The sequence below is a fragment of the Pezoporus occidentalis genome, unplaced genomic scaffold, assembly GCF_034315485.1.
Source record: "Pezoporus occidentalis ecotype Australia unplaced genomic scaffold, CSIRO_AGI_Poc_V1 ctg35, whole genome shotgun sequence".
Taxonomy (NCBI): domain Eukaryota; kingdom Metazoa; phylum Chordata; class Aves; order Psittaciformes; family Psittacidae; genus Pezoporus; species Pezoporus occidentalis.
Genome location: NW_026915483.1, coordinates 4,361,569 through 4,383,584, shown reverse-complemented (window position 1 = coordinate 4,383,584; position 22,016 = coordinate 4,361,569). Strand labels below are relative to the sequence as shown.

General features: G+C 42.7%; 1 protein-coding gene across 7 annotated transcripts in view; it reads right to left on the bottom strand.

The window, feature by feature from the left end:
• The window catches only part of MITF (melanocyte inducing transcription factor), a 102,273-nt gene that overhangs the window by 66,812 nt on the left and 13,445 nt on the right, over positions 1-22,016 (bottom strand). Inside the window, exon 1 of one of the 7 annotated variants that reach the window (XM_062630307.1) lies at positions 8,672-9,305. The exons of 3 other annotated variants lie outside the window; for them this stretch is intronic. In XM_062630307.1, the coding sequence (XP_062486291.1) occupies positions 8,672-8,853 (182 nt within the window). In that variant the 5' untranslated portion in view covers positions 8,854-9,305. Of the gene's footprint in view, positions 1-8,671; positions 9,306-22,016 lie in introns of those variants that run through there. 3 more of the 7 variants (XM_062630310.1, XM_062630308.1, XM_062630312.1) reach the window with 3 other exon arrangements.

The following is a 22,016-nucleotide window of genomic DNA, read 5'->3' as shown; positions in this document are numbered from 1 at the left end:
TAATCTACACTGAGATGGAGAAGAGACAATGGGATAGCTCCCATGCCAGGCAAACTGTGCCTCTCAAACTGACTGCCTTCTACAGTGAGATGGCTGGCTTGGAAGCAAAACCAGAGAGTAGTGATTGCTGTTTACATGGCTACAAGATGCAAGGAAATCTGGACAGACTGCCCAGCTCTGCAGGCAGTGGTCAGCGGGTCAACCCACACCGCACAGTTTGGTTTAATAGCAGCTGTCTTTGGAGGGGGGGTTCACTCTGGGATCAACAGTGTTGATTTTCTTGATGTTACTGATGTTGAACACTGCAACATTTTCATTAGTGATCCTTGGAAGATAAGCAAAGCTTGACTAGACAAGGAGGCTGCTTAAAGCCCTGTCCAACTTCGAACTCGGACACTGGTTGCACCAGATGACGTTTGGGGGTCCCTTCCAACCCAAACTATTTTTGGTCCCGAAACACTGAAGTCTTTGTCTCTTAAATTAGTTATCTTATACCTAAAATATATTTTACTCATCCAAGTCATAAAGGTTTCAGGCATGGCAGATGGGGTCAAGAATGATGCGGTCCAGCCACTCATTACCCCTTGGAAAGATACAGAAGAACATTTATAGTTGCAACAAGACTCTTGTTACTCTTCAATAACTGCTCTGTGCATGCATTCCTACACAAGGCTCCACAACAGTCATTTTCTCACAGGGCCCTTGTTGTATTTTTTATTAATCCTTATAAGCGAGTTTTTCTGTTGACCTACTGTAACTTTAAGAGATTCAGAGGTTGAGTGTTCCTACCAGCCAAACTCTTTTAATGCAGTTAAATACAGATACCTTGCAAGCTTTTAATAACGTTGACAACTCCTAAAATTGAGCTAGCTGAGCCAACACGAAACCACTAAGCCCTTACATACATTCTCCTCTCCCCGTCAAGCATGCCCAGCACAGAATGCCATGCGGAGATGGCAGATTTCCCTAACTGCCTTCCTAAAATACTAACGGATCAAATCTGACTGTAAGGGAGTGATGAGCAGCTCAACCTCCCTCCTTCCCCCCGAAACAACAATGTGGTGAGTCAGCCCTCAACGTTTGCTCTTCTTCAAATCTAGCACATGCGTGCGCACACACACACACACAGGTTGTTAGCATGCTGCTATTTTACAACAGTGCCAGTGCCCAAGATACCTTGGTTACCTTTAAGCAAGGTTTAGGAAAAGATTATAGCTTGGAGGAGCATGGTGGAGCATCTTTACCAAACACTAGTGCCAGTCACAACTCGACATTACTGACACACTGCATTTAAGGTTTGAGTGAATGTCTATTCACAGCACTGAATATAGTACATTACCAGTGTATGTGCATTGGGAAAAATTAAGCAGAATTGGTCAGAATCTCTCCTTGTGATAGAAATCTTCTAGCAGTCATAATTCATAACCAGACGTCATTTCTCTTAAGTTACACCTCAAGGAAACTTGATGTACATCCAAACTTCTGCAAGCTTGCTGCTTTCTGTTGGATGCATCTTTCGTTTTCCCTAAGAGTGCAAATCATGTTCTGGAAAGGCTACAACATGCCAGGGATTCTTAAAATAGAAAGGCCTGTAGCTAGTGATACTGCAAATATAAAGACAGCTATTGGCATAGCGGTGGGAGTAATAACAGTGACATAAACCCAGAGCAGCCCAGTGGTCAAACTCCATTGGCAAGCTGCTGATGGCTCCTAAAGCTCAAGCAGAAGAAAGAGAATAGCCATTTAACAGTTTGAATGGGCACAATGCAACCAAAACGAGTTGTGTCAAATTTAAAGCACAATTCTAACCTTTGGGCTTTGATGTTACTAAATTTAGAAGTTTCAGTGCAGGAAGGGAGGCAAAAATGCTAGAGAAGTGCTTTAGTAAGGTAACAAAGGGAGAGCCACTTCTGTATGACAAGGGAAAAAAAGCACAACCTTGGCTCTCTGTAACAGCAGAGAAGGATATGAACACCAAACCAAGAACCTCAGAGAAAAAAGCTGGTATGAGAACGGCTTAGCCACTAAACCAGTAAAGCCTACCAACCTTAAAGTCTGCTTAAAAATATTAGTTGTCAAAGTTATCAAGGCACACCACCAGTCAGAACTGTGCCCAAGTCTAAAATAATAATGTCATGTTTATTTCTGTCCCTGGCTCCACAGTAGGTGCTCCAGCTATATCTGTGCTTCTTGCAGCATTTTAAAGGAAACACACACAGTGACTGAGCGGAGTAGTAGAGGGTGTATTTGATGATCTATTTCTGAGAGCAGCCTTGGTACATCACCAAGTTAATAAGCAATTTCAGGTCAAGAGAAAGACCGAAGCATACACTGAGGAAACTTTTCCAAACGTTTTTAAGTAACTGTTTATTGCAGTAAGAACAAACAATATTCCATCGATTTTGGAATAATTTAGTGAGCCTTGTTCAGTAAACTAAAAGAAAACTATTTAAAACATTTCCATCTAATAGGTGACTAAGCCTTTAGACATGCAATGTCTAAAACCCAAGCCAATGGTCAGAGCCGCTTGAGCATACCATCCATCTGGCAGTGTCATTCAATCCATCAGGCACAGCAGCACACACATCTTGACAACAAGTCTTCCCAAAGCTTCTGAAGAAAACACTGCTGGTCTCTCTGGTTAGCATGAAGAACCGGAGGGGAGAGGGGAGATAACCATGTCCCAGCACTTCCCTCCGAGTTCAGTTGCATTGCAACTGAATGCAAGTACTAATTTCTACGTAAAAAAAGAGACACAAAACAGCAAGGCTTAGGACAGAGATAACAGAAAGTGCCTAAATGTCAGAAAATAAAGGATGGCTGACTTCAGTTTAGCTCCTTGATCACTACTTAGGGTGCACTGTCACACAGAACACTTTAAGCATCCCTCCTGCAGCCAACATACCTCAAAACAAAAGGACATTCACCACATTATTACCAAGGGTTCAAATCTCAGGTAGAAACAAAAGTTGAGCTCCTTGCTGAAGACAGGAAAGACTGCTCCCAAAGGATGGCTATTCCTGTGACAAGTAACACCTTCCAGTAGCAGCATATGCACACACAAAAAAAAACCCAAATAACAGCCCCAGAAAAAACAGCTTCACATTTGGTGAAATAACATTGTACGTGGGAGATCTGCAAGAGGAAGTCTTTCCTATTCCTCATCGCAAGCTTATGATGACATGCTGCAGATAACATGAGCTGGACTCAAGTGTCCACATAGAAAAAACATTGCTTAAAGGTCTTGGGCTAGAACTTAGACTCAAAGTAGATGGTCCAGATCACCCTTGGTCAACCTTAACAGCGTTCAGTACAGCTCCTCTGCCTTCCCTAAATATGAAAGAAACTAGGACAGATGACTGCAGGATGCATCTGCAAAGTAGTTTCTAAGAGCAGCTGATGAACAAATCCATTCACCTGAAACATCAAAAGTTATATTCTTGTAATAAAAAAAAAAAAAGATTTTCTTGTAGCCGTCATGGTCACAGGACATGAGCAACCCAAGAGTTTACAAGGAAACTACTTCAACAGATCAACAGAAACATTGCAATGGGTGGAATGTAAGCTTTTAGTAGACAAATTCATTAGGCTGCATTTTGGTGTTTCTCACACAAGACAAGCAGGGCAAAATGACAAACAGGACACTGGACAAACCTAATTCTCTCCTGTGAGGTTAGCAGTTATATTACAGCTCTACCAGTTCCGGCACCTACTTTCTCACATAATTAAACTACCAAACTGTAAGAAAACAGTTGCTTAATGGTTGACCAAATCTAAAATACCATGAAGTCCAATAGCATGTCAACAGACAGATCATCATTAGCAACAAAGAGATTTTTCACATGCCACTGGTTGCATAAACAAAAAACCCCACTGCCGTTATGGAACAACTGAGATTTTGTATAAATTAATAATGTAACTATAAAAACATTAATTTATTCCTTTTCAATACATTTTGAAGAAGCCCAGTTCTGAGATGCAAAAGCAGCTCGGCTTCAATTTGATTAGTTTGGAGGAGGAAGGGGGTGGGGAAACAGGAAATAATCACTTATGAACAGAATAGAATAATCTTAACGCAATCAAGCCATCACTTCCCATTCAGTTGGCAAGTTTTTCTTTATTGTATGATGGGAACATGCTAAATCAAGTCACCACATCCGAATTCCTCCCCTTCTACGACAGAGGCACAGTGAGGCTTTAACATCACCAGCGTCATGCAGTACAGCTTTCACGCTAAATCCTAGTTATCCCACTGCTAGCCACGGAAGCAAACAATTCTGAGTAAACAGGCAAAAAAAAAAAAAGAAAAAAAAAATCACAGTGAGATTTAAACTACAAAGCCCACGTTATGGCTAGTTTGGGTCATGGACATAAGGATTAATGGATAGCCAAACAGAGGATAAAAGGAAAAAAGTCCTGGAGAAGTCAGAACCCCTCCTGAATGCAAAGCAAACTTATGTCCTGCCACAAGTGCATGGTCGCCCATCCTAGACTGGTCTCAGAAGTGGCCAGTTAGCAATATCCTTAGCGTTTCCACTTCTGTTGTTAACAAAAAGTTCTCAATACAGAAAGTAGCCTCTCCTTGTCCCGCTATCTGAATTTTTAACTATTACTACTGTCCTTCATTTCTGTATTACCTGCTTTCCTACCCTTCAAATCCAAAATGAAGTAAATTCACATAAAAGAGCTCTGGGGATGCTTGCATTTGTGCTGTACAAAACACTACGAAGTGGAAAGATACAGCTGGAGTGAGTGAAAACACAAAGAATCAAGATCCAGCTATTAGGTACAAAGCTACAGAAATTTCACTTAGTCTTCAATAATACAGAGAGAGGACAAGACAGAGAGAATAAAGTGGGAGAATTCACATCAAAAGAAAGGATGCAGCACGAGAGGCCTCCTTTAGGAGAAAGGGGGACGGAAAATGCAAGAAAATAAGAGATGTGGAGAAGAAGCTGCCAGGACAACAGTCGGAATGCAAAGAACAGCCCCAAGGGATGCGGCACAGGAGGGGCTGCAGCATGAGAAAGTGAGAGCCAGGTATCAGGGCAGGTGATATGAGTGATGAGTAAAGACAGGGCCAGAAAACAGTGTGGAGAACGCAAGTGAGTATCAACATAGTAAGGATGGAGGAATACTTGTTGGGGTCAATGTGGAGCAAGACAGAAGGTACAAGAGATGCATACATACAGGTCCAAGAAGAACAGCATCAGCTCTTAAAAAAGAAGTAAAAAAAGAAAGAAAAAAAAAGATTACTGAAGAACTGAGAACAAGAAACCTCAATGGCTTTTGATTTTGTTCTGTTTAAGGAAAGGTCAAAGATACAAGTGTTGTGTAACAAAATGACAGCTTCAAGAAGTGAGCTGGTCACAGTTCACTCTCGGCATGTGGGACCATGCAGGAGAGGCTTCCTGGACCCAGCCATGAGCAGACAGCACAAGAACTTCCTTTTCCAGTAACCTAAAGGATGAGAAGTAGCCTGTTGCATGTGTTATTACCACCTGCCACGTCTCTCCAGCCCTGTATCTCCAGCACTGACTATTGAGCTATTCCTACCTGTCACACACTATCACTGCCAGCAGCTTAAGGACACAATAATGAGTAACTGCAATAAGCTGGTTCTGTCTGCACAGAGGGAAAGGTTATTTGTGTTCTGAAACATTTTGTAATAAACTTATTCTAAGAAGCTCACAGGAGAGTTATGCTTAGTGACAACAGTATCAGATGTAAATTACTATAGGGCTTAAAAAGGACCAGGGCTCTGTCCCTGACTGCTGTTCATCTACATCACCTGGGGATAAGATACTCCCTTTTCTGTTTCTATTTCCCTATTTGCAAAGCAGGATGACAAAGGCCTCTTCTATAAGGCATTTTTTGAATTAGAAAACAAGCCACTGTTGTCTAGGCACAAACAATGGTCCCTGTTCTAAAGAAAATGGAAAGAGGCCAAATACTTGGATGTATAACCCAAGCAGAGCTGCACTGAGGGCATGCAGACTGGTAGAAGGTACATGGCAGGCTTAGGGATGCCCAGCACTGGCATTAAAGTGGGGGAAGCACACACCACTCTCCCTGGCTTCTCCCTCAGCTACCCAGAACAATACTCCATATTCACAACATTTCACTGCACAAGCAGCTGCTCTTAAGTTCAGGAAAACAAAGAAAAGTAAGTCTGAAAAGTATCTAGGATGGTGGAAGATTTGCTTTCTTACTGACAGCGTGCTGTATTTGCCTCTGCAGTTTTTCCTCACGTCTCTGCCCAGTTGGGAACCGAAACTAGTTAAGTAACAGTACGGTTCACCCTTGATGATGCAGAGTTTCTAATGAGGGACTTCCCAAGAAAATAATACTCAGACTTTGAGTAATAATTATTCATAAATGTTATAAATAAACACATAGCTCTGAATACTTTTAATTGGGCAGTTCCCACCCAGAAGTTCTGTTCCCCTTAAATATTTACAGTTTTTAAGAAGAAACCATAGAACATTTCTCCCAGTGATGGAGGAGCTGAAGAGCGGCCCATGTCAAAATGGACTTACTGGAGGCCTCTCTTACCAGTCTTATTTCAGAGTAGGTAAAAAATTGATGAAGATAAAAACTTTCATTTGCCATACATATTTGAATGAAATTAGTTAAGCGTGTAAAGGTTGTGCCCGTCTGCATTAAAAGTTACAATTATATTTGAAAGCATTGAACAAACCAGCTGCTAAATGACTTGCTTCTGCAATTCCAACAGACAGCAACCCATACACAGAGGTTTCTGTTTTGCTACATTCCCTTAAACATACTGGGTATTTTACGCACTGTGGGTGGGATTGCTCTCTCCCCCTACCTAAAAACAGCTTTTTTATCCAAAACCTAAGCTTTTTATACATCTCCCCAGTGCCATGTATTAGCATATCATGGGGTTTGTGCACATTTACTCATACATACACCAAGTCTCTACCTGCCACATATAAGCTACTTAATTATTTGTTTGCACTGCCACAGCACAAAGAAGCAGTCAACATCAATCAGCATCTTGTACAAACACCACTACACAAATAGCAAACATGACCACTCATGTCCCGAAGAACTTATTATAGAAGACAGACAACATAAGTACCACGGGAGGAGACAAAAGAGTGCCAGAACACAGCAGTGCTTACAACAGATGCTAGCTAAAGGAGTGAGTTTGTCTTATTTTAATAATAACAATAAAACAAAACCCAGTCACTTCCTACCATGGATCTCTTCTTCCCTTTGAAGAAAGGGGAAATAGGAAGGAGGAACACTTTTTCCATACTGAAGTTAATGATCAACTCACTTTGATGAGACAAGGCTAACAGAGAGAAGCTTTTACGTGAAACACGTTGTAAGCTGGTAGTCTGCCCTCTCCTTCCTCACTGCTCCACTGAACCTCCCCTTCATTCCTTATAAGCACAACTGATTGCATATAATACTGCCACAGGAAGTTTTGCAGCAGAAAGCATCTCAAAATCACCTTTACTTGCCAATTTAACCCCCTGCACTGGCAAGCTAAAGATCATACAATGGTGTGGGTTGGAAGGGACTTTAAAGATCATGTCGTTCCAACCCCTCTGCCATAGGCAAGGACACAGATCTCAGGGGAAAGAAGGGAAAACAGAGACAGATGGGAAAAGCGGGTGCCTTCTATTAAGGGCACCTTGACAAAGAACAACCCAAAGAAACTGAAGAGATGGGGCAGAAAAATACCACAAACGACAAGAAAGCACAGCAAGCGTATCACGTATCAGGTGAGACACCTGCTGTAAAGGCTTTGTGAGATGACTCACCCAGTTCTCTGCTCCTCTCTCCAGCTTAGCTCAACACTGGATCAGTGGGAAGTGCTACACATCAGGAAGAAAGGGTGGAGTTGACAGAACATTTCCTGGGCAATCACAGGAGCAATAAGCAGCCTGTTTGTCCGCCCAGTGCAAATTACAGGCACACCAACACAGCTCAAACACACAGAGCACAAAAGCACCCTGAAAGCTGCTCCATCAGCCTTACAGTGGCAGGGTGCAAGAGGCTGGTTATCTTTCCCTGTCATAGCAAGCTCTGCAGTAGGTAGCATCTGGTGGGAACACTGCAGAGATTCCCATAAAAACATGGGACCAGCTTCCTGCCAGTCTCTCAGCTTGCAGCACAGTTCATTAGTAAGACCATTTTAAAAGGCTCACAAGGAGAACAATCACAAAACAGTACTCTGTAGGACAAGGCAGATGAACACACAGCAAATGGCTCAGGAAGGTGAAGCAGATGTGCTGTAACACAGGACAAATCTGGAATCCTGACTTCCAAGGTGGGAAGCAAGTGAAGGACATGTATTAAGTTATGGCAGCCAGTTCGCTTTACTAATAAACAAAAACCCTTCCAGGATGAAAGAGCAAGTACAGGAAGCAAGGGATGGGGAGCCTCACAGCACTGCTGAGAGGGACAGAAGATAGACATGACAGGATAAGGAAAGTTCTCACAGCAAAGAATGTGACATCCTTAATTTCAAGCCAGAAAGAACAGGCAAGAGGCAGAGTCTGAAGGCTCCAAGCTCCCCTTGGAAAAAAGACTGAAAGATCTTCTAGAGATGTGGCCCCACTTACTCCACAAGAAGGGCCAAAGGCACACATACAACAAACTGAAACCAGAGCAAGAAGGTAAAGCAGAAACTCACCTTGATGTCAGCTCCCAGCCTGCTGCCGATGCCTGCCCCAGAAACCCTCCAGACAAAGCTCCTGCCTGGCCCAACTCCCTCCCGCTTCCCTGCCACCTCGCTCCCCGTGGAACAAGACTCCCAATGCCCCATAGCCTTCCCTCACATATGCAGCCAATACCTTCATATCCTGTGCTATTCATCTTTTCATCCTCATAGCAGAGCTATTACCTACAACACTCCTAATCACAGTTAATTGGTATATGTTATATGGAAGAGATCCATAATCTTCAAAGCATCTCCCAAACAAACCACAGCAGAAGAGATTGCCCCCCTCTGCTCAAGGCATCTGGCAACAGCACAGCAGCAGACATTACACCAAGTGGCCTTTTTGTTTCCACTCCCTGAGTCACAACCCTATGCATCAAAGATTGATTTCACACCTATCTGGGATGAATGAGCTTTCCTAAGCGTTTATGACATACTAAAGAAACCAAAGCAGCAAGGGGAAGGTATGACTCACCAAGTATTTGGTAATCTATAGCTGATCTTCAGAAGTTATTACATTTGTACGGTGTTTCAGAAATAAACATGTAGATTTCCAACACTTATCTCAGACCTACAGCACGCAGCACTCTATCACTATGGGCTACCACAGCTGCTGGGAAGACAAAGCCACATACAGTAGCCTTCTCCTGGAGACACAAAACAGTAAGTTACCCAGATCAGTCAGATATAAAGGTCTCCCATAAACAAGAACAGAATAGTTACAGTTGCAAAGGATTAAAAGAAAGGTTGGGAAGGACTTTAAGATCATCTAGTTCCAAAACCCCTGCCATGGGCAGGGACACCTCACACATCGATTAAAGGCTTTCTCCCTGAATTCTGTTACAATCCCTGCTCTCTTCTACTAGGGCTAAATAGCAGCACAGGCTCAGCAGACTCAGAACCCACAAGAAGTTTACTTTATTCCTGTTTAACCACCATCATGCTTCTCAGGTTTCCAGAAGGACCATGTTGTCCCTTTCTATCCTCAAAGGTATTTGGCAGGAGAAGAGGCAACGCCTATACCATAGCTGAACAGATAAACTGCCTCCCTCGGCTGTCTGAATCACTGGTTTAAATTAGGCACAAGAATATGGAAAATCCCAAGCTTTCCTTTGCCTCCCCATACTCCTACTCCCTGTTTCAAGGGGGGAATCCTACAGAACTTCAGGGATCACTTTTGCTCCCAGGTAGAGACAAGCAAAGTACGTGACAGCAGGTTCCAGGCTCCTTGGCCTGGCTACGCTTCCTTCCAACTCCAGTTTGTACAATGTTGTCAGGAAACGAATCCAGACTAGAGGTGGATTTGCAAGTTGGCAGTCATTAGCTGAGAAAAAGACTGTAACACTTAGAGCCAAACTGGGATTGGTAGCTCCAAATTTAGGGAATCTTGTAAATAATCCAGCACAGATTTCCCCCACCCCCATATTTTTTAAGAAATACCGTCTGCATCACAAATGCACAAGCTGAGTACAAGAAATGCCACCTTTGGAAAAAAAGGGGTTTGAACTCTAAAATATCCAGATGTTGGTGAAGAAACTGGAGTGAGGGAGGGACAACACCCACGGAGGTTGGACCTGCCACAGCTGGTGATGCCAACAAACTGGAACCCACATTAGGAAGATGAGAACCACCACAACAGACCACACCATCAATACCACCATCCTTCACAACAGACACTATCAAGCACGTCAAAAGAAATTACAAAACATTTAGTAGGGAAGCTTATTCCCTGCTACTCCAAAAGCATGGAGAGGTGCATTCCCTCCAGCACTTTCATTCTGGCCTCAGTTATCCAAGAGCATCCAACTGCCAATTCCATAGCATTCATGCAACAGTGATGTTTACAGGAAAATTATGCCACATGCAAAGGGTTCTTCCTCCTCACCAAAGCAACATGTGTTATTCCACATATTTCTACAAAAACTTTCACTTTGTTTTTAAAGTCATCCAAAGATTTAGGGCTGTGTTGTCCCATGCACAAGAAACAATGAAATCTCACAACTTAACCTAAAACATGCACAAAAATCCCAGATGTGATGTCACCCAGAAAGGACACCACGGCAAATCAAGTTAGCTGCCCGAACCTCCATCAAAACCAGTTATTTTTTATTCTTCCCCCCATTTTTCCCCTTTCTGGCTTTACTTTATCAGATCCAAAGTCTCTTCGTTAGTTTCGACTCTTCCTTTTCTCTAGGCCATATTTTTATTGTGTAAGGGCACTTCTGTTTGACAACAACAGGAATTAAGCACTCAAATACCTTTAAAAGTGTGCTTATTTTCAGTATGTTGTTCCTATTGCATTTATGTTCACCTTCACTGACTACTAATATACCAAGACAAGGCCTTTGTTCTTATTTAAATGAAGTAAATCTCCTGACATCACTGGCAACAGAAGCACAGCTTGAACAGAGTAACCAACAGTTACTCTTAACAGTGTATGAGAATGAGGCAATCCCCATTAACTATGGTTAATAACCACAGTTTCACACCCTATAAAAGTTCTGCTGCTCAGCAAATGAGGAACAAGGCAACCTTCAATTACTTCTTTCTTGTGCCTACTGGTGACCAAGCACTGGCCTAACTCCTGAGAGCACTGTTTCTTTCAGTGGGAAAATGCTGAGGATTCAGCTTTCATTCAAACGTGTAAAATCTAGATGTGACTTCAGGTGCTTTTACAGCCTTAATGTTCTTAGGAAGGAGCCTGCATCTTGTGCCAACACATTATATCTTCCTCCCCACGAGGTAAATCCTTCACTGGGTAACAGCTATAAAAGAGCTGGATGACTAACAAACACGAATGCAACAACTGAAAATAAGCAGATTGATCTGTTATTCCCATTCTTGCCAGCAAGTGTTGCTGTTTACTAAGGGAAAGCAAGAACAAAAGGAACAAAAAAAGAGGGATTGCTAAATTTCCTTATTGTGTTTGTACCCAAATCCTTCCATGCAGAATTCCCTTTCATCAATTGAAACTTAGTGTGGCTTCTGAAGAGCTTCAATAGCTCCTGAGAGTAGAAAGCTTGCAGGCTGTTTTCTGGGGACAAAAAAGCCCTGTGAACATACATACATGATCTTCTGCAGTGTTGATAAGCACATTGCAAATGCCCAAGGAGAAAATTTGTGTGGGGAGATAACTGCAGAAACTATTCTTAGTAACAGAGTTCTGCATCTGTTGAAGTAACTCTGCTGGCACTGCGCTGAGAATTTATATTCACAAACACGTGCTCCAAATGTTGTGAAAAATGCACTATTTAAAATTCTGGTTTATGTAACCTGAAACATCTCTGAGAGCTCATGGAGGTGTTTGCACCAAGTACCGAGAACAAGCAGAGCCTGGAGCGGTGGTCCTCAGTGCAGGGCTCCAACAGTAATGGGTGGTGTGTGGGCACTGGAAGCTCGCAAATTAAAAGCACAACAAAAGGTATTCAAAGCCCCATCTCCCACAGAAGCAGGTTACACAGAGGCACAGGCCTAAACATGGCTGGAAAACGCAGCTTTAAAACTGGGGGGTTGCCAGCTAAGCCACTGTCACTCAGTATGAGAAATTGATCTTTAGCAAAAGATTAAAGCAAATCCTTAATATCCAATGTACCATGGAGTTCCATGTTCTGAGCCCCTCATGCAGTCAAAGACCGACAGACAAGCAGCAAAACCCTTAAGAGACCTGCAGATGAAAATAATACGGTGCAAGCCCCATGCATATGTCAGTGAATGAGATGGGAAACTGTAGGAGGTACCAGAGCCCCAGTTTTGCATTGTAATAGACAATTTTACTGATCAAACGTCGATACTTTTTAACAGTCTTATTTCCATCTGAAACTTAATTTTTGATAGCAGAAAAGTTCTTACAGACATTTATTTTGCTTTCTATCATCAGCAATTAAGTCTCCCCATAGTGTTTTATTTTTGGACACTATGAGAAGCTGGGCAGAAGCTCCCGCTCCCTCTCCCCTATACATTTTCAGCATCTCCTGAATTAGACGAAGCAGAAATCATAGCAAAGTACACTCCTTCTAGTGTAATTCTTTATGGCTATGCCACTATGTATCAAACCCATGGATACACCTATGAATAAGTACTACAAATAAATTGCTGTCAAATAGATTAAGAAATAGCTGAAATCTCGTCAAATGGCTCAGAGCAGTCTCTGCATTTGACATCACCTAAAGACCACTACACCACCTTCCTGCAACAATTACTGAGTCCATTAAAGTCATTATGCCACCTGGGAATAACTGGGACCTTTACTTGTGGAGCAGCTGTAGAGAGGCTGAAGCCTGAAAGGATTTAGAAGGACAAGTTGCAGGGACTTGAGTAAAACAGTTTTCTAGTCAGTTAAACGACCAAAAGCAGCATTAGCCTGAGTACCACTCACACCAGATTTACTCATAACCCCTTCCTCCTAGCTCCCAGTGGTCATACTCTGATACCCATTTTGAAAGACAGTCTCCCTCTTTAGCCACCTTTTATTAAACCACTCTTTTTAAAAGCTGATGGTACAGACAGGGCTCTGCAGGAGTTGCAAAGAATGTATTTTTTTCCTGCTAACCCATCCTCATAGCAACAGCCAGAAATACCCTTCAGTAACCCATACGTGTCAACAAGCTCCATTACAGCCCAGGATGTTTGCTGTAGCAGTTATTTCACAAGCCTCTGGTGGGACTGTAAATTCTGGCAGTGTCAAATACATTTCCTTTTATTACAAAACCCATTTTGAAGCCATCAGAAAGATTTCTCATTTTTAAACTAGCACTTCTATATTTAGAATATTACTTGGGTTACAGATTTATTTTTTCTTCCTGACACTGCAGAAACGGAGAAAAATAAAAGGCAGGAGCACTAGCCCAGGAGAGCAGGAAGCTTTTCAAACACTGGAAAAGGTTTTAAGTTCTTGGAGAAGAGGACTGGACTTCACATCCTTTGGATTTGAAGAGAAGGCCTGAATCACGACATCCAGCCAAAACACAGTCCTTGATTTCACCCCTCAGTAAAATGGAAACTCTTCCTCTGGCCAGGCTCACTTGCAATGTGACTTGTGGTCTGCTCCAGAAAGCAAAGAGTCAAGGAGTTGCATGGATGCGGGGTGAAAAACCAAAGGTCCATTAAGTACCTGGTCAGGAGAGGACCATGTACTTTCATAACATTTCTTCCCTGCTGGAAGTACAAATATTGCCTACTGACCCCCCAGCCAAACAGAGGGAAGCAGATCACACTCACTAGGCATCTGCTCCCCCAAAGAAAGGCAGCCTTTAGAAGCTGTTTTAACATACATGTTGAAGTAGATCATGATATGAACCTTGCAAGTCAAATAAAAGATGACGAATAGTTGATGGAAGTACAGATTTCAGTTAATCTAGCAACTGAACTAATACATAAGGAGGATAAACAAGTCTCTTGTACATACAAAGATGAACATGACTCGAACTCTAAATAAACACTAAATCAAACTAACAAACATCACTGACAGGATAACGACTAATATCTCATGTCAAGCAAAGCACCATATAGCTCACTGTTAGGAACTTGGGAGATTTTGGTGCCTTGGAGTTCTCCCAACCCCGATGAGCTTTCTTCATCAATTCTGGATTAACTGGCTCAGTTACCTACTCAGAGTAAATGATATCCAAGCTTTTGATTTCTTGACTAAAACCTGCTTTGCAGCTAGAATTAATACCAAGGCCTACCCAAGCATCTTGGTACAAATAAGCCGGGGGAGGGTTGCATACATTAGTTCCCAGATCTTTGGATATACTCTTTTTTCGGGGGGGAAGGCAGTGTTCCAATAGTTTCTTAAAATGATGGCAGCAGAACAGAGTGTGAAGCTGGGTGGCATGTAGCTGCCAACACATCAAGCATTTGCAATGATTCATTAGCCCAGACTTGACGAGATGTTCCTGGATTTGAAATAGCGAAAGAAGGAACTAGACATCCAACCTGCTATAGAGCTCAGCTGACTGGTACCCAAATTCCAGGCACTGGGCAAACACATGGAATAAGCAGACTCATGGTCCACCCAGCTCAGCATGCCATCTCCAACAGGAAAGCACACAAGCACAGCTACTACTTGTGCTCTGCTGCCTTGTAACCCTCCAGCATCCAGTGATTAACTACGGGATAGAGCAACCGCAGTCCAGTTCCCAGTAGTGTCTGTTTTGTCCCTGAAATGGTCTATCTTTCCTTGAACCTACTAGTACAAACTAACTCCACAGCTCCCTGCAGCAACCAAATCCATTAACTACCTGCTTAAACTTATTTCTTTCCCTACAAACCCATATTATTGCCTTGCAGTATTTACTTCTAACACAAGTACCCTGTCAAGTGATGGAAAAGTGGTCTGCATCTTGAAGTCATACACATTAGCTGGTAGAAGAGAATAAACCAAGAGAACAGCCACTGGCAGAGCTGCACTTTAATGGCTCAGCATTTGTATTAAATCATCATCTAACTCCCCTGTCTCTATTTCTTTTTTCAGTGAAAACATTAGATTTCCTATGTACTGAATCCTAATCTGTTTCTCCTATTAAACCTTGTTCCAGGCTTCCATCCTCCCCTTCCCCCAAGAAAGGGTCTTTGAAAAGTTTTTAACAAGTATCATGTACAAATTCAGCCTGCTCCAGCTATTTCCAGATGGCCTCCAACATGATGGATTTATTCACTCACCATGAATTTTCTAGTAAGGAAGAAATAAATGGAAGCAAGATATGATTTCTGAAGCAGGAACCTTGCTGGTACCTCAGGAATTACAATACTTCATTTCTTCTAACAAATTCACACAGAATTGGATCCAATTCATAGAGATACCAAACACCCCCTATGACTTCACCCTTGTCTCTAACCCAAAAAGCTTTCTCATGGAAAGAGGGCAGCAGCACGAGCAGGTATTCAGACTGTTGGCACACCTTACTGGAATCTCTTGCCTAAAATCCAGCCATTAACATATGGAAGAATTGGAGCAAGTGCTTCTATTTTTATTACACACCATCTTTTCCAAGTTATTTTCCCTGTATTACAAGGTATTTGGCAAAACACACAGAAAATCATGAATTAGGAGCAAGACACATGGAACAGACCTTAGCCTTCAGTGTGATGGTACCTTCCTCTCTACAGGATCCTTGTTCAGGTTGTGTGTTGCACAGTACAATAATTCATGTAATTACATTTGAGACTTCTCTGTTCTTTGGAAAAAGGAGCTCCTGTATAGCACTATCAGGCAGCTCTTATACAAGGACAGCCTGGAAAGTCAGGAGACAGATCTGCAGGTTCTGTGTAAGACCAAAAGCCTCAGTAATGCCCATATTTTTCTGTTTTCATGACGAAAGGTTTTGTCACTTCTCCACGGACACTGCCTCCTTGGCACATCACATACTAATTGAGATGCTACACCTGCCCGAGGCTATGCTACCACGAATCTCTGGACCACCATGAACCGCTACCAGCTATCCAAGGAGACAAGGCTGGGATCTGGAACCACAGATGCTTGACAATAGCTGCAAGCTTATCACCAAAAACGCCACACTTCAACAGCGCCTGCTCAGAGCTTTCTCCTATTTATAACAGGAGGTGCTCAGAGGTGCCTCCAATTGTACCTGCTCTATGATCCACCTTGTCTGTCTCAAGACCTCTTCCCTGGGCAGCATGCCGACAACAGCGAGGCAGTGGGTGCACTCGGACTCCTTCCCATCACACTGACAGCTCTGCCTCATTGTTTTCCCATGTAGCCATCTGCTTCTTGTATCTTATTCTCAGACTGCTGATCTGCTGTGAAGCAGCCCACCACCTTCCTTCGTGCTCACACAGCACCTACTGGCAGCATGGGATGCTGGGTCCCAAGCAGGGATCCTAAGCATTATAGTAGAGTAAGTCATAACATGCAGAACAAATGCTGTTTATAGAGGACTTTGTTGTTGGAGCTTCCTAGATATACCGCTGGCAAAATAACATCACATTTCATAATAATTTCCCTGACGTGTGCCAACTACAGAGGAGTCCTCTTCAACCAGCACAGCTCCAAGGTACTTCGTATCAAAGTCCTAGGTCTCTATACAAAGCTGCCGAGGAAGAACAAGGTTTATATTCTGATTAATTGTTCAAGATGAAAATATGGGCTCTGACATAATGTAACAGCTATTTTGGCACAACTTTTGAGGAGCATGAGTAAGCAGCCTCTCCTAATTGATGTGCAGATCCTGGAGTGGGAAGTAACTGCATAATAGCTTCATGTTGTCTTCTGAAAGTTAACACAGATGTGAACCCTGTCAAACTAGTCCACAGTTACCAGCAGTGGCTACACACTGGAAGAATTTAATCCCGTTTCATCCATTATCTACGTGTTCTGTCTCCCATGGAAAACGGATTAACACAAGATGACTTGGACGTTACAGCTGAAGTTAACACAAGTGATTCCAGGTTTCAGTGGTGGCCAATCAAAACACCTTGGCTTAAAAACTTACCATTCAGCAGCTAAGCAGTGAGAGCAGCCACGTGTGCTGTTAGACCACAGCCTATGTGTGCTAAAACAGCTTAGCTTAGTCTACAGTCAAAGAGGCTAGCATTAACCTGCATTACATCATATTTGCTATGAACCAGGACTTTGCACACAGATAACTACTGCAGGATAGCTGACACCAGTAAATTATTACACAGAATTAACTAAACTATGCTTGAGCCGTAAGGTGACGAGCTCAGTGAGCCATATTTGGGATGTGGCTCCTATGGAGTAAACATAAAGCTCAAGAGTGCTGGCAGGTTACCAGACCACTGGCACTACTGCTCATTCATTTAAGAGATTCAGTATGTCAAGAATCAGTCCTATGAAGTCATCAAACTGGACTCACTAGTAAAGATGTCACTGGCTGTAAGCATGGTACTTGTCACACTTTCGACTGGAATGTTGTTTGTAAGACAGCAAAATTCAGCTGCAGACAGAAAACCAACCACAGGTCAGCAACCATACAACTCACACATTACTTTTACCACGTTTTTATTAGGTCTGCAGCATGATTTCATGCTTCATCTAATACTCAGCATAACTGCAAGCTGCTACAGAAGGAGGAGTCCTGCCTTCCCACAGTCTGGTTCTCAACCCTGCCCTGGCTTGAGCCTTGTGCTACAGTCACACAGTTACAAGTCAGTTCAGCAAGCCGATGCATGTGTGGTCCTTTCCCACTGACTCAGCGAGATAAACCAAACCTCCCTGCAGCCATTTAGCAGCCAGCTCCTTCCCTGGGTGCAGGACTGGGGCTCAAGGCAGAGATGGGCATGGCTGTACCTTGCAGCAACAGCCCAAACCCCACCCCGCACAGTGCATAGTCCCTCTGCTGGCATTCAGAAGATGAACTTTTACCTCACATTACAGCCTTGGAACTAAAGGAGTGAAGTAATTGGTTAGAGGTTGTTTTTCCCCTTAATTCACTCCAATGATAGAAAAGACAAAGCCTTTGATTACACGTATCTAAGCTATAGAGGTGGCTGGGTGAACACTGAGCCTCCTGCATCTTCACCTCTGAAGTCTCCTGTAGTAGACAATACCAGAGAACTGGTAGAAGTGTGCTTTAACATTAGAATGCACGTGACAGGGCAAAAGCATGACAGTACTGCTCTGCAAATGCCTTTGTCATGTTCTGAATCGGTGCTTTTACATAGTCCCCAATTCCCAGACTGAAAAAGATGCCTAAACAACACTTTGTGCATGCAGTGTTCAGTAGAAAAGCTGAAAGCTGCCCCTTACCCCTGCAGCCACACAAAACCCCTTGGCAGCAGAAACTGGTGCGCTTTTCTGGCCTGTTTGAAGGCCTGTACCTTCTGTCCAAAGGCAGATCAGCCCATATGAATTGCTGTAATGCTAGCAGTCAGTTCAGTTCTGAAACTCATGAGACTCAGCAGCTGACACATACTCCATTCATACATGCAATAAGCCTGACACTTCTTGGGGAAAATTAAACCCATTTCCCCTTGCACAGCAGCTCCACTCTTACAGACAGGAGCAGCAGCACACAGCTATACGTCAATGATAAACAGTCCTCTCGCCAGAAAAGCCGGGGACTGCTTTTCTTTGTAACAGTAATAGCTGTGGTGGGATGTAAAACGGGTACGAAGAAGCATGAAGAAAGCTACCAAAGATATCACAATGGCCAGGCCAAGTTTTATGAAGCAGTTCTGCTGTCTATAGATGTAATTCTCCTTCCACTCACCATCCTCCTGTGCCTCTCCAATAAATTCAGCAGAACGTGATGGAGTTTGGGTTGAGTCTTCAGTTACAACAGAGAAGGGGATCTCAACTATTAGTTCTTATCACCCAGATGAACCCAGGGTCCCTCTATCTTTATATACTTTCCTCACAGCCTCTCTAAACATCTCACAGCTTGTGTTGCACTGTCACAATGTCCAGATTGCAGAAGAAGCTGCACAATAAACCTAAGTGCAATAAAAATTCCATGTGCAACAACAGAAATCCAAACTCCATTACTAATTTCCAGAACATTCCTTAACTGAGCAATGCAGAGATGAGGCAGTACCTCAGAACGCCCTGTAAACTGCATATAATCTAATTTCTGCACTACCCTGTTCCAGTCTCTCATTACTGAGTATCTTTCATGTTTTAATTCACATGACATTAGATTTGCTGCACTAAACAAGCACCTTCTGAACTCCAGAATAAAATGGAGGTTAATTACTAAACCAGATTTTTAAGTGAGAGTGAAACTCTATTAATGCCTAAAGCAATGTTAGGCTTGACAACTTAATTGAAGTTAAGCACTGCAGAGTTAAACTGCCCCAACAGCTTTATTTAAGCAGCAGCTCTCACAGTGAGACCTCCCAGGGTCCCACATTCTACCCAGAGGACAGAGAACAGGGCTTCTCCTGCTCCTGAATCTGGCATCTACAGTGAGATAATCCAGTAGCATTTCAAAATGGGCCTTTGCAAGCAGATGTACAGACCTCTTGACCCAACCTGCTTCTCCTCATTTGCCCTGTACATACCACTAAGTGAAGGCAAAGAAAAGCAATGGGGCAAAAAACTCTCACTGCACGTAGTACAGGCAGAGGCAAGTCTTACCAACATTCAGCATTCACATGGTATTAATTTTGTCACTGAGGCACCTAACAGCTAAGCTGTACCTGCCTGGGAGGACAGGTATTGCTGCACGCTGTTTATCATCCAAAGTCACTCCTTTACATGAGAAAAGCCCTAAAGGACTGCACAAATGCAGACACAGTCCTCATCTATAACCTTAAAGTAAGAAGGACCATTGAGTCTACTGTGTCTCAGGTTTGTTTGGAGCTTCTAGATGGCAATAAGCAACCAAGTCTCTTTCCCAGAAAGTGCTATTCCAGGAAAGCACCCTTAACTTTCTGCCTCTTTCTCAATAGTTATGGGAAATGCAAAAGGAGCAAAGTCCGGAGCAGTAAATATAGTTTATTTTCTATTCTTGATGTTTTGTTATTGCCAGTCAACTCCAGTTACTGAAACATGTCAGAGCCTGACAGTAGAGAGAAACAAATGCAGCCTCAGAAAATACAAACTGGAGACTGTGCAGCACATGTTCATTTCTGTGTCTGACACCAAGTGAATGAAGTAAGACAGCTATGGCATGACATAGCACTGGACTCTTACTTGCTATTGACAGTGTCATTAAAGGTTGGCATTCAACTGCTTTATTTTACCCTAGAAGGCACCTCTGAATTAAACTTTTCCAGTAAATCCAATAAACATTTTTTTATGCTAAAGAACACATTCTCTAAGATCTCCAGTTTGCTGGACCTTAAGGCTACCAGAAGCAACCTGCAGAAAACTGATGTTTCCAGGTAGCTGCGCAATGCAGGACAGCCAAGGAAAGATCAGTCCTGGCTGAAGCCTTGATACTCAATTCCATGTGATACTTCTTTAATATAGCTTGGCAGAGTGTGTTGTATGCTGTCGTGATGAGCAGAGACCCAGCTGTGGGTTACAAAAAGGCCCTTTGCGCAAGCACACTGAGGAACCGATTCTAGAATTATCCCAGAGCATGAAATGGCCAAAGTTCATGTTTACTATTTTAGAAGTAATTTTGACTTTAGTGTGTGAATTCATAGCAGGCAAGTTAGTGCTGGTGCATCAAAGAACTGGAATATTTTAGTCAACAGCCTGGTGGAATTATTATGCACGTTAAACAGTCCAGATAACATCAAAAGCAATGAACATCTGTCAAATGCTTTGCACAACCACCACCAAGGTATGGTTTTGCAGCACTGTACGCAACCTCTGCACTGAAGCTGAAGTGCTTATTTAATGTAATGTTATGCTGTGGGGTGCTTTGCATCCATTCACAACAAGGAATGACGGAGCAAAACACAGTTTGTGTCAAACAAGGTTAAATCAAGATGAAGAAAGCCTGGCAGCTTTGAACCAAGACTAAAAAAGACACAAGTTCTGCCTACCAGGTCTTTACCTATGCCTGTACCATCAACTGCTTTTGGGACAAATTGCAACAGTTTAGATAAAGACATTCCTGGCCTTACTTAGAAAAGCAAAGCTGAAGGAGGGCAACTTAGGGAGAAGGTGTGGAGCCTCCTGCATACTCCATCTACTGCGCATTGTGATAGACAAGTCAAAACAGCAGTTTAGGTATGAGCTATGTACAATTCAGAAAACCCCACAACAACCAAATAAAACCACACTTCTGCTGTGAAGCTCATCAAAACTGGAAGAGGTTACCAAGAGAGGCTGCAGTGTCTCTGTCTTTGGAGATACTCAAAACCCATTGAGACATGGCTCTGAGCAATCTACTCAACATGACGAGCAATGGAGCTGGATGAGATGATCTCCAGGGGCATCACCTCACTGACTCTCTGATTCTACACAGCCACTGGGAAAAACTTAAGACTGCTGGAACCAACCCTATTCCAAATTTTCAGAACCGATCCACATGACACCTTGTATCAGACTAACATCACTGTGGTTGGCTTTGAGAACAACCTACCAAAAAAAACCCTACCACCCCAAAAAATTACTATGTAAGCCAACGCTATTATCAGAGCATCAAAAAATAAATGGGCAGTTAAGTCTTTTGTGGGAAAAGATGAAAAGAAAACTTACTGATAGAGCTCTTCCTCTGTTAGACAGACCATACTGAAGATCTGTTCATTCTGCACCTCGCATTGAAAAGATTATGCATTTCTCTTCTCAGTGGGATTTTTTACTTTTCCAAGTAGTATTTCAACAAAAGCAGAATAAATTAAAGTCACAGTGTCAGGCTCAAAAGTACATCAGATTTAGCAGCCTGTCATATGCTGAACACTCTTCTCCCAGTCCAACCACGTATTCAAACCATACGCTGAA